A 17,006-nucleotide genomic window follows, 5' to 3' on the forward strand; every position below is an offset into this window, starting at 1 on the left:
ATCATGAAATGCTTACTTAGTTCATTTAGGGCTGTTATTGGAAGGCCTTCTTTATTTAACAATTCGCAGTTTTCGGGGTTCAGCAATGGGAAATCTGCATAAAGTCCACGCGTTTCCTTGAACCTTTTGGTCATACTTCATGCAATATTGGTAAATATAACAGTTTGATCTCTCTTTTTCACGGTTTCTCTTTATTTCCCTTTCTTTTTCTCTCTTTCTTTCTCATAATATAAAGGTCAGTCGTTATGATAGCTAAGTTCATAATCGTTCTTCAAATGATGTCGGTCGCTTTCTGCAACCTTTTTCCTGATTCATTTACATTTTCGGTAAATTTAAATAAATTCTGTTTTGAAATAAATTCAAAAAAGTTATTTCGTTTTTTCCGCGAGTTATTTACCATTGTGTAAATTTTTATTGTTTTTCCATTTTGAAAGAGTTGGTTTTGTGTTCTGTTTTGTTTGTTAAATCAAATTATTCATTTTATTTATTAATAAATTTAAATAAATTTATGTTTAGTTAATTAATAAATTTACTATTAGTTTTACAAAGATAAAAAATAGATTTTGACGAATATATATTATTTTATAATTTTATATGCTATGCTATGGATATGCTACTAATGCTATGCAGCTTTGAATAAAATTAATAAAACTAGTTTCTTCATCTCTATCTACCATGAAAGCTACTTTGCGCAACAAAGCAACGCAATCGAACAAAATGATTGCCTCATCAAACACTGACAGACCAGGTCGAACCACACGTGATGATTTCAAACACGAAGGAACAATAGCTGGTTTGTACGACCTGGGAGAAACCATTGGCAAGGGACATTATGCCGTCGTTAAGCTGGCCCGCCATGTCTTCACTGGCGAAAAAGTGGCTGTGAAAGTGATTGACAAATCTCGTTTGGATGAAATTTCAAAGTCCCACTTGTTTCAGGAAGTGAGGTGCATGAAGTTGGTACAGCATGCAAATGTTGTCAAACTTTACCAAGTTATTGATACTCAGTCAAAGCTCTACCTAATTTTGGAGCTTGGTGATGGTGGGGACATGTATGATTACATTATGAAACATGAAAAAGGTTTGTCAGAAGAACTGGCAAGGCATTATTTCTTGCAAATTGTTAATGCTATAGACTTTTGTCACAAACTGCATGTTGTCCATAGAGATTTGAAACCGGAAAATGTTGTCTTCTTTAAAAAAACTGATACAGTCAAATTAACAGACTTTGGCTTCAGCAACAAATTTGTACCTGGCAACAAATTGGACACTTCATGTGGGTCCCTTGCCTATTCTGCTCCTGAAATTTTATTAGGAGACTCATATGATGCTCCTGCTGTTGGTTTGTACTTTTGTATTGCATCTTTTTATCGTATCTGTATCATTGTATCAATTTTGTATTTTTTATCTGTCTGTTTTTGCATTTTTCAACATTTTCATACAGATTTTTTATTATTATAGCATCTGTTTAACATTTTTGTGGCATATTGTTATTGTTTCACTGTAGCTTCACCTTGGAATTCAGACATTTTTATTCATACTTAAATGCATAGTATAAGAATTTATAAAAATTACTAACACACCTTATTTATATCTAGATGCTAGATTTCAAATTAATGAAAACATGCATTATTATGTTGACATTTTTTTTGTCACATGATTTTATTAGCTGAATTTTTATCAGTTCTCTACAAAATTTTTTTTTCTTTTCATATTGTATGCTATTTCCAAAGTTCAGCATCAAGGATTTTTTATTTTAGTGTTTATTTTGTTTTTATAACATGAATAATATGATTTCAACTTTAATCTTATTAACAATCTATTTTAATTTTATTGTTCTGAGTTGTAAGCATAATTACCATTTTGCTTTTGGTAACTTGTGTCAGTAAATTTTAGGCTTTTCAAAGTGTTTCATTCAATGAAACAGGCAAGAAAGTGTAATGACTTGGTTAAAATTTCAGAATTTATAATTGCATGCAAAACATTCAATTGAGCAGCTCAATGTTTGAAACTATTTCAAGAGCTTCTAACAATTTTGCTCTGTTGCTTCTCGTGACATAGCTGAATTCAAGTGTATTGTTTGATTATTATAAAAATATTTCATCAACAATTGATGTAAAAGTTTGCCAAACAATGTTAAAGTATCAATTTCAAAATCATTTGAATCATTTGCAATACAGGATCAATATAATTTGATTTGAAATTGAAATATGGTGTAAAAAGAATCATTATTAATTAAATTGAATTTGGTTTAATTCAATATATCATTGAGAAAACATACAGTAACAATATGTGTTGAAGTTGATGAGATGTTGTAAAGTTGAATTAAATCTTGTTGGAATAATTGAATGGCATTGTTGCAAATTGAAGTTAATTTTAATGCAACATTCATCTTAGAGGAATTCTAAATGTGGCTTGCATGGAATGAAATGTGTTTGTTGAGAAATTGAGGTGACATGGAAAGGTTATATTAGGTACATATTAAGTTTTCAAATATCAGTGTGGAGGTTATTGAAAAAAATTAGAAGCGGAGGTAGTTGAAATGATTTTGTACACTCTAGTAATTTATAATTCAAGTGTTAATGATAGGGAAGCAAAATTGTTTCTGGAAATTTTGAAATAACAAACATACATGAAAATGTTAGTTTCACTAATTAATGCACTTATTCATCCTCCTGGATCGCATATTTATCCATGTAATCGGACACAGAAGGTTATCACTATTTTATATCCACACATATATTTGTTTAAGCAAAAATAGTGTTTCACATAAATAGATATAAACATTAAAATGTGCATGACTTAATGTAATTAATGCAATAATTTTCCATGAGGTTATTTTCCAGTTATTAATGTTGGATTGAGTGACGTCATCTTTTTTGGTTTCTTATTTCTCCCTCATCTTTAAATAATTCAATATATTCATACATACCTATATATATATATATATATATATATATATATATATATATATACATACATATACATATATGTTGGTAATAGGCCATAATTTTTACAATATTCTATAAATTCTACCGAATGTTTGGCGTTAATATGTTTGTAGTTCGTTTTTTCGATTTTTCTCACTAAAGTTTTTTGGTGAACGTTTAGTTTATTAAAATTCAAAATAAACTTATTTTTCGAATTCATGCTGCAAATAAGGCCATAATTCGATTCGGAATGAATCATCATCAGTGCTCCTTGCTGTATATATAGGGAAATATTGACTTTGTCAAGATGAACTTTGACATTGTAAAAATTAACTTTGGTGTTGTAAAATTGAACTTTGATGCGAATTAGGTGTCAGGTTTCTTAATTGGCTGGTCATCTTCTTTGGTCTCCTTTTCTTCTTTGTCACTATTTATGATGCTAGTTTTTATTACTTCTTTGTTTTCGTTCCAACCCGGCGCTTAACCAACAACGAAAATAAAACTATTATCCAAGTTCATCATGCAGATAAGGTCTTATTTCGATATTTTTTACAAATCATCTTCAGTGCAGGTTTGGAAGTCTGTTCTTCAGCAAATTTTACCGAATTGTTGGTATTAATCAATTTAAAGTTTGTGTTTTTAATTTTCCTTATTACCTTGGGGAACCAGGTCTCTGGACGCTAAACGAAGATTGATTGATTTCCTTACTAGAATTTTCTGGAAATTGTTCAATTTATTGAAAATAAAACTATTATCCAAGTTCATCATGCAGATAAGGTCTTATTTCGATATTTTTCACAAATCATCTTCAGTGCAGGTTTGGTTTATATAGTTTCTTTAAACAAAGCAAAGTCTGTTCTTCAGCAAAGTTACTTAGTTGGTATGTATTCTTTATCTTTGTTGTTATCATACTTTTGTTCTTCATTGTTATTGAAGATATTATTAAGTTGTCGAGTTGGTAATGATGTTATCATTCTTTGTTGGATGTTTATTTGGGGTTTATTGATATCTATTAGGATGGCTTCTGCAATTTTTTGATGTATTGTGTTGGTATTTTGATAAATTATATTTGTGTTGTTGTCAAGAATTTGGGGGGTTATTGGATATGCATGTGTTGATTGCCAGTGAGATTTGATGGCTCCTCTTTGTGTATGCATTGTGAGTCGTCTTGATAGTGAAGTAGTAATAACACCAATATACGAACGTTGTTGACGCGCACAGTCTTCAATAGGGCATTTAAATTTATGTATTACTACATGATTACGCTTCAAAGTAGAATCGTCTTTGGAGTACAGTTGTTCTTTAAGACCAATTGTGATGTCTTACAATTATTGTAGTATATCTTGAGTTTTATTTTATTAGTATCATTGATTGGCGTAACCTTTCTTTTTATGATTTGTTTGAGGACGACTTCGTCTATTTCATGTGCTTTTGACATATGATTTCTGTAATATAGGATTATGTCGTTGTCATTGTTGTTTTTAAATATATTGTTATCTTGTTGTAGTCTTTGTTGAATGGTGCTCTCAATAAATGATGTTTTATAATCATTGCTTACTAGTAGATTAGTAATTCTTTTCAATTCCGTATTGTGATCCCCAGTTGAGGATGAATATGTGAATGCTCGCAAAGGATTTTATTGTACTTATTTTGTATTGTTTTGCGCATTTGCTTAGCCCATTTAAATAAATACTTTTATTTGTTGCTTTGACGTATACGAAAGTTGTGAATCTTTTTTCGTCATGAAATGGCAATGAGTTTTTACTTTGTGGCTTGATAGTGAAATTCAATTTTGATCGGTTCACGGTTGCTAGTAGCTGATTGACTTGTTCCGAATCATTGTATGCGACGGAGATATCTTCATATTTCAACATATCTGGCATAAATCTTTGGTTCTAATTCCGAATTGTCTCTAAACGTTTTGCTCTCAAGATGACCTATTTTCAATAAATTGAATAATTTCCAGAAAATTCTAGTAAGGAAAGTTGAAAAGGCAAACTTTAAATTGATTAATGCCAACAATTCGGTAGAATTCATACAATTATATATATATATATATATATATATATATATATATATATATATATATATATATATATATATTGCAATTATTGATGAAGATCACGTCATGTTCTGCGCGTTAGTTAGCTTCCCGTCTAATCTTTCGATTTTTCAAACGGTAGATCGTAAATCATTGTCAAGTTTCTTGTGTTCAAAACCAAAATTTTTATTTTTATCAAGCGTGATAGAACATTTAAGCGTGATAGAACAAATAAGCTTTTTTCGGTATTCCTGTACCATCTTCGGTGTTGTAATTGATACATTGTATATGTGGCCAAATGCTCAAATATATATAATATATATATTGTGCATCTACAATGTTGATTCTTTGTTTGTTTAAAGTGAATACTTAACGGTCATCTAATTATTTATTACACTTTGTGCAATATGACACTTTTACGTGTCATCATTATCATGATTCTTCTTTAATAAATTTATTAGTTGGAAGGATTCCAATTGCACATTGTTGAACATTTGTTATGTATCTTTTTTGTTCTATCATGCTTGAATGTTCTATAATGCTTACAATAAATAAAAGTTTTGGTTTTGAACTCAAGAAACTTATCATTAGATTAATCTATCGTTAGATAAATCGAAAAATTAAACATGAAGCTAACTAAGCGGGATATGCTGGGAATTTCATTATATATATATATATATATATATATATATATGTGTGTGTGTGTGTGTGTGTGTGTGTGTGTGTGTGTGTGTGTGTGTGTGTGTGTCAAGAATTTGATCTTCTACCAATATATATATATAAATATATATATATATATATATATATTTATATATATATATATGCTGGTAAAAAGCCACAATTTTTTATATATTATATATATATTTATATATATATATAATATATATATAATATATATATATATAATATAAAATATATAATCTGTTTGCATCAACACTGTGTGACCTAGTAGTGGCATGTTGGTTTATTGAAAATATAATAGCACCCATTGATCACAAATTTTTCAAATTGTTTCAACACTTTAAATAATTTTAAATATTTCACGAACAACAACAACAAGCATACAACAAGCATACAATGCCTTGAAAATAAGAAAATATGATGACAAATGATTAAGACCTTCATTACAGTATGAATGATGAACTCTTGCAATTTGTTCCTGATTAATGAGAGCATGGAAAAATGGCTGGTTGGCTGGTGGCTGGCTGTAAGTTTCATTTTGTTATCGCATGTAAATCACTATCTCCTTTCTCTCCCTCCTCCTCTCTCTCTTCTCTCTCTCTCTCTCTCTCTCTCTCTCTCTCTCTTTCTTTCAATTTCAAATTTTCAGTGCAGAATCATATTTGGAATTTTTAATTTGTAGCTGTTGTATTAAGTTTTTTTTACATTTTTACAATTTATCATTTGTTTTTGTGTGTACTGGTTATGACATTAAACTGACCCTCACTGCCTTGTGAGTGATGTTGGATCATCAAAGGCTAGGCCCACCGCTTATAACTGTGGTTGCGTAAGGAAGGGCGTTCTGCGTAAAAATTAGCCAAATAAATTACTTATGATGGAATGGCGTCGAGGGGTATTTCGGTTTCATCATAGGTAGCCAAACGGCAACCCCCGATCTCGGGGAAAATGTCGTCTAAACGTGTGTTGTTGTCGTTTTGTGTGTTTCGTTATTTTCTCCATTCAAATATTAATGCGTTAGAATTAATTGCTTCTATTCTGAAAATTTTTAAATGCAATTTTTATATATTGTATACGCAAATTTATACATGCCAGCAAGTTGGCAGATGCACATTTGTCTATACGTGTCCATTCATGCATTGTCACCATGAATGGAATGGAGCATGAACGGCTACTGATTTCGTGTCAAGTTTGATGACATCAATATGTTACATATTTATTTTATAAACACCTAATGTCAAACGTCTTGTTGTTGGCCTGCCTTCAATGATAACACATCAGTCAAGATAACTTACATTGTTGATTGGTTGGCCTGCATTGCTTGCTCTTTCTTATCAATTACTAATTGGCAATTGAAAATAAGCACTTGTGGTCCACAAACTTAATGCTATACATGAACCGAAAAAAATTAGATGGAAATTTTACTTGTTTGTTAGAAGACTGAACAATGAATTTTTTTGTTTGATTTGCTTACTATATTAAAATGTCATCGTTATTTCCGCTTTTTCTAATATTTACTGACAAAAGCCCTGAATTAAAGTTTTGATGAATTTTTTGTGGCCCCCATAGGTGATAAAATGATGATGATGATAATTAAAAAGATCGGAAGCATGTTGTTGAATTGTTCGTTGTGATTGTTTTATGCTGTTTGTAGTTGACATTTTTTTCTTTGATGTGGGGAGTTTAAAATTCTTGAGGCAGCATGTATAGTATGCATGCAAATGAAGCATTGTTTTTGAGCTGTCAGTTGGAATGAGGTTACCTATAATCATTATTTCACCAATTTTATTTAGAATATACATTAAAGCTTTTTTCCAGAAATTAATTTTTATTATTGTTTTATTAGTTATAAACGTTAAAAAATTATTCAAAAATCATCTAAGTTATGGAATATATACAGACAACACTGGATGGTTTTTTTTCTCATTCATATTTATTCATGAAACCACTCTGCTTTAATTGGCTTGCATAATAAAGGGTCAAAAAATTAATTTGGCAAAAAGTTAATGCTTCCTTTATGTAAGTTAATTAGATAAATTTTCAACCATATATATTTGCATTTGTAATCAACATTCATACCTTTTTATATTTGTACTTTGATTTAAAAAAAATACTGCAGACACACATAAACATGTATCAGTTTACATTTTTGCACATGCATATTTTAAAGCATGAATACATGGTGTTAATGATGACAAACATCACCCTGCAGACATCTGGAGCATGGGGGTGATATTGTACATGCTGGTCTGTGGGCAGGCACCATTCCAAGAGGCCAATGATAGCGAAACTCTGACCATGATCATGGACTGCAAGTACAACATCCCTGGCAACATCTCGGAGTCCTGCAAGGAGTTTGTATTTATTTTATCATACACATTTTTTTGCCTAAAATTTTATTTCTTTTTCTCTCTCCCTCTCTCTTTCTCTTTCTCTTACTTTCTATCTTCAGTTTATTTCTTTTCACTCCCTTTTTTGTTCACTGTCTCTTTCTAATATCTTTCCATTTCTTCCAGTGTGTTATCCCTACAAAAGAATGTTTCTAGTACTAATAATTTAACGACTTGCCATCTGCAGATATTGTTAGTTTCTATTTGTTAGTAGTTTTTTTATGTTGCTGTTGTTACAATGCAGTTATATCTCCTTTGAGTCTAACCTCACGTGGCTTATTCATCATTCTAAATGGCTGATGTTCATTTTTAACTCCTCTGCCCTTGAGATATCAACATCTTATTAGCATAAACATTCGTTTGATTTTCAATTAGATACCATCGTATCTTCGTCATCATACACACATCACGCATTGCATGTACACAAACAAGTGTACATACCTACTTTACATAAACATTATATAGACATGTTTGATATGCTTTCATTTATTTATCATAATGCTGGTGTGATGTGATGAAATGATATGAGTTGGAGAGGAACTGATTGCAGATAAATTATATAGCTTCTACTTTATTCATTCATCTTTTTCATTTATTCAACTTATATATATATATATATATATATATATATATATATATGTGTGTGTGTGTGTGTGTGTGTGTGTGTGTGTGTGTGTGTGTGTGTGTGTGTGTGTGTGTGTGGTGTGTGTGTGTGTGTTGTTTTGCGTGCGTGGTGCGTGCCTGCGTGGGTGTATGTATACAAAAAGAGTTTTTTCAATTTTTCATCTCATCATTAAAGATTAATTTTTATCTTGAAATCATGAAAGTTGCCTTCATCTCGACATCAAAATGTATTCCAGCCTTTATAATATGTTTTAAGCTCCTATTATACATTATCAAAACATCTCCATTACATTACTATCAAGCAACTAAACCTCCATAAATGACTTTCTCATCACTAGTCAGTTACCTGCATATACTATACAAACGCAGCCATGTTAGTTTGACTTTTGTAAGCTTTGTTGGAGGTGCCTGGTTCAATTCCTACAATCGCTTCAACTTTTATCGTTAACGGACATCATTAAACGACTTTCACGAATTTTTATTCTTAATTTTTAAATTGAAGATGTTGAGAGAGACTGATTTGTGGTGTTATTTTATGTGGTAGTTGGTGGAAAATATACAATGTCATCATTCACTCTAACAGGTTGTTTGTTTTCATCTTGGTCGTACTGGTCATTTCATGTGATCATTTCGTGATCATGCCATTTATTAGATTTGGATGAAATATCTAGTGACTAATTAATTAGATCTATAATAATTATGGCTAATCATCATGCCATACTTATAATATATTTAAAGACTTTTTAACACACTCCACACCACACAGAAATACACACGTACATATTCATATACATACTCTTCATATACACACACATACACACCACACACACACACACACACACACACACACACACACACACACACACAGATACTAACACACATGCACATCTGCATATGAGTTATGTTCCATTTTGTGATACATTCTGTTACTTTGTTGTTATTTATCTTTTCTAGTCTGCAGGTTGGTAATCATTTCAGCTGTTTGTGATTGTTCATCACCTGGTAGGCTATTTTAAAATTTAAACTTATTAAAAATAAGTTATGTATTTGTTTTTTTTTTTAGTTGCCAAAAAAAAATGTTTAGACGGCAACCCCCGATCTCGGGGAAAATGCCGTCTAAACGTGTGTTGTTTTGTTGTTTTTTAGTTGCCAAATTACTTTCAAGTACTTTTTTATGTTAAAAGTTTAACTTTTTTTAATTTTTCAAAATTGCTGTTGGACATGCCTAGGTGAGTAAATTGCTTTGGATAACTATGAGAATTGGAAAATTGAAAATTAAAATAAAAACATAAATAAGTATCTCAAAATGATTAATAAATAAATGAATTAATTAGTTAATTTAAATTAAAGTAAATCAAGTTATGATGAAAAATGTGAAATTAAGTATATAAAAATATTGGACCAAATATATATAAACTACTGGTAGAAAGAAGATGAATGATTTTTAAAATATGCAGGCATAAACTTAGCTGGTTTGTTAAACATTGTTATGGTACTTAGAAATATTTCACGTGACGTCACGAATTCATTCAGTGACTTCATTTTATGAGGATGATGATTTCAACTGACATTGATCCGCTGACAACCACACGTAACTAAGTTATCAATAAATATTCTGGAAATATACCAAGAAGTTGGTTGTAGCAGTCACGTGATTATGATTTCCAAGTTTTCCATGTTTCACATGCTGGTGAAACTGATACTGTACTATCTGCTATTATATTTGTTTGATTGGTTGATTGGTTGGTTGGTTTGTTTATTGATTGGTTGGTTTATTGATTAGTTGGTTGATCGATACTATAAATTAATTAATTTAATTTATTGATTGATTGAATTATTGATTGCATTGTCAAATTTGTGCGGTATATTGATGTGAGAGATTTTAATGTAATGAGATAATGGTATAGATAGATTGATGGATGGATGAGTAGATAGATGAATGGATGGATCAATCAATCAATCAATCAATCAATCAATCAATCAATCAATCAATCAATCAATCAATTTATGGATTGATTCCAGAAAGAATATAAAAACAAAAACATGACAAAGATTGGCAAGAACGTGAAAATAATTGAAGAGGATATAGATATGGGAATCATTTATAATTTAAAAGCATGAATATAAATTGACACACTAATGATAATTAGCTTACATACAACTCTGTCAGCTATAAGTTGAATATTGTTTGTATGTGTTGTGATGCTACTTGTTCAAGTATATGTATGCAACCATTTTTTTTATTAGCAGTAAAAGAAGATGTAGATATATAGTGTCATCGTAAGTGCATTCAAATTATCCTTAGCCAGAATCATTGTTATGGAATCATAGCTCTGTCATTGAATGTACCATCAAATTGTTAGATGTTTGTTATAATCTTTGCTTGTTGGAATTTTAAATATTTCTTTAAGTAGTTATACTTATTGGATTTCTAAAGTTTAAATATTTTAGTAGGCTTATCTAAATAAATTATAATTGTTATTATTTATTATAATTATTATGATTATTGATCGTTGATTTTATGATCATTGATCATACACACATCAATCCATTCTTCTAATCTTTTCTTTTGAAGGCAGTAATGTTGAAAACTCTTGAATATTTCTGTCAGTCCCTTCAATTAAAATGATACACACGAATCAGATATCATCCTGGAATTCATTATATAAATCCTGTCATTATTAATTGGATTGAAAGCTGTCTATATAGCCTTGTTATTATATTTTAATTAACAACAACAACAACAATAATAATAATAATAATAATAATAATGGGAACACTGCTTTTATTTTATCAAATAACACAAAATGAATATAGAGATAGATATAAAATAATGTTTAATATAATAAAGTATTTAAATTAATAAGCTGTTAGTCTAATTTGCTCATCACTGGACAAAATTGAGTACAAATAGAGGATTATAGCTAATAAAAATAATGATTTATCATATACATATAATAATAATAATAATAATAATAATAATAATAATAATAATAATAATAATTAGTGATGATAATGTTAATAGTTCAGAAGTCCAGCCTTATATGTTGATGTTGTTACATTTTTTATATTATTCACATCATTGATATTGTTCATGTTATAATTGTAACTATCTAATATTTCAGATTATTCGTCTGTTCATTGGGAGGAATTTTATAATCAATTAATAGTAGCCACAAGTATTATTAATCACTCTTACTAATTTGTTGTCAGCGAGTTTAGATGTTGAATATGAAATATAGAACTCCATGTGACTGACACCTTCAAACAGCAAGTCATGACAACGACTTAACTCTTAACAATTTTAATCATAGTGCTGATTTCAATTTTGTTATAACATTTTCATAGTTAATTAGTTAATTAATTAATTAATTAATTAATTAATTAATTTATTAATTTATTAATTTATTAATTTATTAATTTATTAATTAATTTATTTATTATAACATTATTACATAACTCGCGAGTGTTTATAGGGTTATGTTAATTAGTTAATTAGTTAATTAATTAATTTATTTATTTATTATAACAATATTACGTAACTCGCGAGTGTTTATAGGGTTATGTTAATTAAGAAAGTTACAACCTTGCCAGGCCTTCTCTATTCATAGCGCTTATTATTATAGATAGGTTCACTACGGTATTTACTGTCCTAAAAGTCCTACCCATTGGTTGTTTCAGCTAATATTTGTTGATATCATGCATAGCAATAACATAGCATAGTATGTTTTAAAAGACCAGATTTGAAGAGCAATGTAGACCTTGATAAGACGCACGCCATCATGACACATGTTCTAAACGGAGTTTTAAACAGAGTCTATTTCAGATAATTTTGCGTTACATTGCCATGACCTTGTTCGAGGGCACAATATGCCACTGCCCATCAGAAGTTAAACTGTAGGATGCCTCACTCCTTATGCATGCATCAGAAATAGAATATAATTGTTTAAAGTTATGTTTATTTTATATGCATAAATTATGTATAAAATAAATATTTTATATATTTGTGTGTGTGTGTGTGTATGTGTGCTTACGTTTGTATGTGTGTATGTATATTTACGTGTATGCGCGTGCGTGTGTAATGTGTATGCATGTTTATATGCCTGTGTGGTGATATTAAATGAGTGGACCATTTTGAGGACCACAACATCCCAGTCAACATAATTAACAAATTGCAATCGGCAATTATGTTTCTAAATGACTTGATGTAATGAGGTTAGCTTGTTGGGGATGTTTGTTTATGTACAAACACCTGTAGTAGTGTACCTTCCTGTTCATACACTTTACACGTGTACAAACACGTACACATGTACAAATACATGCACGTGCACACAAACACGTATACATGCAATCATGAGTGAATTGTAAATACATAAATAATGCCCAGCATACAGGCAGCCATCTGATCTTACATTAATTATTATTTGGTTTCTATTTTCTTTCAACGTTGTTCCAGTCAACATCATTCATCCCCCTTTTGTATGCTTACCCTTTCATGCATTCATTTGAATTCACCAATGCACTGCTTATTTTTGTTTCAAGAGGTTTACCCCGCACTAAACCACATTACCACTGATTTCCAAACAAAAATAATTTTCCTCGTCCAGGATTTAGATGGAATGAAAAAGCTCTCCACTCAATAACACACACATTTACACACACACATACTTTAGCAACTTTGCATTTTAATATAGAAAATTAACATTGATAAAAACTTGCTTTGTGGGTAAATTAATGTCCTATCTCTTTCTTACTTATCTATCTTTGAACAATGGTACCAGAATGGAAATAAATGATAATGAAGAAGAAGGAGATGATGATGAGGTTAGTTTTCATTCACTGGCAAGATTTATTTCACGTCCCTGTCTACCTGTTGATTACAAGTCGCCACTGATATCTTGGTAGAGATTGTACTATCTAATAAATATAAATGTTTCCTTTTATAGATGCATTGTGCTTCTGCTCCAGAACTCAAAATAACTCCCCGTATCTATATGATACATGCATTATACATATTTATATGTATATGGTGGCATTATACGTCACTATATATATTATAAATGTTAATATGTTTTTCTCCGTTATTTATGAAATATATAAATAAATAAAATTTAAGTTAGGTTTATCAGTTTTTCCTCTTTATTCTTCTCTCTCTCTCTTTCGTCGTTTTTTCCTCCATTTATTCCTTGTCTAATTCTTTTTTTCTTTTATTAGCAATGCAATTTATTTATTAACTTCTTAATTTTATTAACCTTATTTGCAGATAAGTAAGCCTTATATAATTTACTACTTCTAACGAAGGTAATAATTGTTCTTTATCAAACTGAACAGTTGGTTATTTAACAATTATTTGTAAGGCGTATGTGTGTGTGTGTGCGTCTGTATGTGTCTTTGGGAGCAGTGTCGGATCTAGAGGGAGGTAGCCGGGGGACCAGTTTTTTCCCATTGTGAGCAGTATTTGTAATAAAAGTCAGTAAAAGTCATTGTTTAAACCGAAAAAGCACTGTTTTACTTTAAAATCCAAAAATCGGACCAAATGAAAACTTGAAGACTTCAAGCTAAAACGAGGATGGATAGATGGTTGGATTGATTGATTGATTGATTGATTGATTGATTGATTGATTGATTGATTGATTGATTGATTGATTGATTGATTGATTGATTGATTGATTGATTGATTGATTGATTGATTGATTGATTGATTGATTGATTGATTGATTGAGTGAGTGAGTGAGTGGTTGATTGAGTGATTGATTGAGTTATTGAATGAGTGATTGATTGAGTGATTGATTAATTAATTGATTGGTTGAAGTTTGCCTCTTCAACCAGCCAAATTGTCGCACATCATACGAACAACAAACATGACATACACAGAATATATATATATATTATATATATTTATATATATATATATATATATATATATATATATATATATATATATATATATATATATTCTGTGTTGTTTGTCATTTGATGGGTGGATTCTCAATACAGTATTGAAATATTGAATATTTTGGCCACCGAGTTAGCTCAGTCGGTAGGAGTGCCATGTCTCGCACTGCTATTACGCGAAGGCATAGTTTGAATACTGTCTGTGCAAAACTCAAAGACCATCGTACCCGTGTGATGCGGTGCTTGCGCGTGCATACGTAACGCGTATTTGCGTAATATGCTAGAGACGGTACGGCCCGATGATCTAATTATGTGTAAGTACATATAATCTACATCTCATTAGCTTTGCGTTTGACAGAGCTGCAATAAAAAAAGATGCAAAACTATTTTCAAGGCTTATACTAGTGATTGCTTTAATAAAAAAAATAATAATAGTAAAGTAATGTAAAAATAATTCCTTATTTATTTTTCTATGGCAGTTTGATAAAGAAAATGTTAGTACGAGAGCCGTGTGACCGAGCCAAACTTGAGGACATCATGGCACATCCCTGGTTGAATGCCAGTGGGGCAGTTATCCCTCAGGAAGTCGAAGTACCCCTGGTCTGTCAGAAGGAGTTGTCCATTGAGGACCACAACTGCATTGTCGAGAAGATGATCAATGGCAACTTTGCTACTGTGCACGACATTTCTGAGTATGTATCAATATGCGTGAATATGAACCTCATTTTTCTTTTTATATATTTAGAAATTCATTCATTGAATATTGTGACCATAATAATTGTTTGACAGATCTTTAAGCAAACACAAGTACGACCACATAACAGCAACTTATTACTTGTTAGCCGAGAGACTTCTTAGGAAGCGCAGAGGTAGCCTGTCACTCGCGATGCCAGAAGCTGCTGAAGTAGCTCCTGCTGCAACAACCACAAACGTTGCTGATGCATCTAAACCTCTCCTCTCTCCACTCGCCCTCTCACCTAGGTACATATTTTTGATTGATGAAAAATTGACTAACATTTGCTATCTGCTTGTTGGCATGTTAATTACAAGTGAAGGTATGTTTCAGTTTAATGTAGGTTACGTAGTTTAATGATTTTTATAATTGTTAAAACCCGCGTCATTCCATCGATAATTTTTTATTCACACAGGTCTTCAAATCCGTCGTGCAATTTAAACAGAACACCCCGTTCCACGACCCCTTCATCTGCAGGTGGTGTCAGCATCAACCTGGAAAAGTCGAGGACACCATTCGATTGTCTCGTCTCTCCACCCAGTTCGCACGTCTCACCGGCAAACTCGACTAACTATCTCAATCGCCTATCCTCCGGACATCAAGGAGACGATGACGACGAGGAGGACGATGACGTAGGCAGCCTTAACAGATCCAAAGATAAATTGTTCTTTCCGCTTAATTTCACAAATTTGACATCTGCTTCACCAACGTTGTTGAGTGGGTTCTCCCAGCTAAGCACGAAAAGTTTTCTCCCTCCTCCTCCACCGCCCTCCGCCATGAGACCACTGTTCAGTGTTCAGAGCTCTCCACAACTTTTAAATGAGATCTGTGAAGAGGAAGGAGAATCGGATGACGACGATGATAACAAGAGTGCTACTAACTTGATTCAACGACATCAAATGAAACAATCCCCATCATACACCTGCGGAAAAAGTTTGTCATCAACAATGACAGCAGCTTTTGCTCCTGCCGGCAACGCGGAAAGCGTCTGCGTGGCTGAGAACAACAAATTAGAAAACGCGAGGAAGAAACGATTTGCTGAGAAGAAACGAGCAGCCATCGGCAGGAACAACAACATTCGAAATGCATTCAACGTCAGCAGTTCAGAGGATGTCAGTGACTCTGAAGAGTCCAAGCAACAACAACAACCGGGCAGACATTTTGATAGGAAGCAACAACAACAACAGAAAGATAGCTTGCAACAACAACAACACAAGCGACAAATCAACAGATTGCAACAGAACAGTTGCAAAGGTGCAGATTTCAGTAGGAAAGACAGCAGCGAGCACTCGAGTGACACCGATGGTCCTGGAAGTTTTCACGGAAGGAGTAGAAACTTGATGGATCGATATCACCAGCACCACCATCATCATCAACAACAGCAAGGAACACACTCTAGCAGCGGTAACAATCACGAAAGAAAACAGCCGCAGTCTGAAAATGATGCCAACGACAACCTGAGCGAGAACGTGAGCGAGATCGATTGTGACGAGTACGCAGAGTTTCAGAGGAGCAGAAGTGCTCGAAGTTCCAGAGACCTTCCTCAGATCAACATGTTGAAAGCTGCTCTCATCAAACTCAACATTGCCTGCAGTGATGATAACGATGACGAATGCGACAGTTACGATTATGATTTCGATGATAAGTTATCCGGTCTGAGCAGTACCAACAGCAACAGCAGGAGTCGAAGGAACTCAAAAAAATTATTCTCAGTG

At 31.8% G+C, this 17,006-nt stretch overlaps 1 protein-coding gene across 1 annotated transcript; it reads left to right on the forward strand.

Annotated features, from left to right (window-relative positions):
• Positions 1 to 717: 717 nt before the first annotated feature.
• Positions 718 to 15,344, forward strand: HELRODRAFT_69340 (hypothetical protein; the record flags this gene model as incomplete). Its single annotated transcript, XM_009030561.1, has 3 exons — positions 718 to 1,342; positions 7,862 to 8,003; positions 15,038 to 15,344. 3 exons carry the CDS (start codon positions 718 to 720, stop codon positions 15,342 to 15,344), a joined length of 1,074 nt encoding a protein of 357 aa, XP_009028809.1.
• Positions 15,345 to 17,006: the final 1,662 nt, after the last annotated feature.

This window comes from Helobdella robusta (genome assembly GCF_000326865.2).
Source record: "Helobdella robusta unplaced genomic scaffold HELROscaffold_7, whole genome shotgun sequence".
Lineage (NCBI taxonomy): Eukaryota > Metazoa > Annelida > Clitellata > Rhynchobdellida > Glossiphoniidae > Helobdella > Helobdella robusta.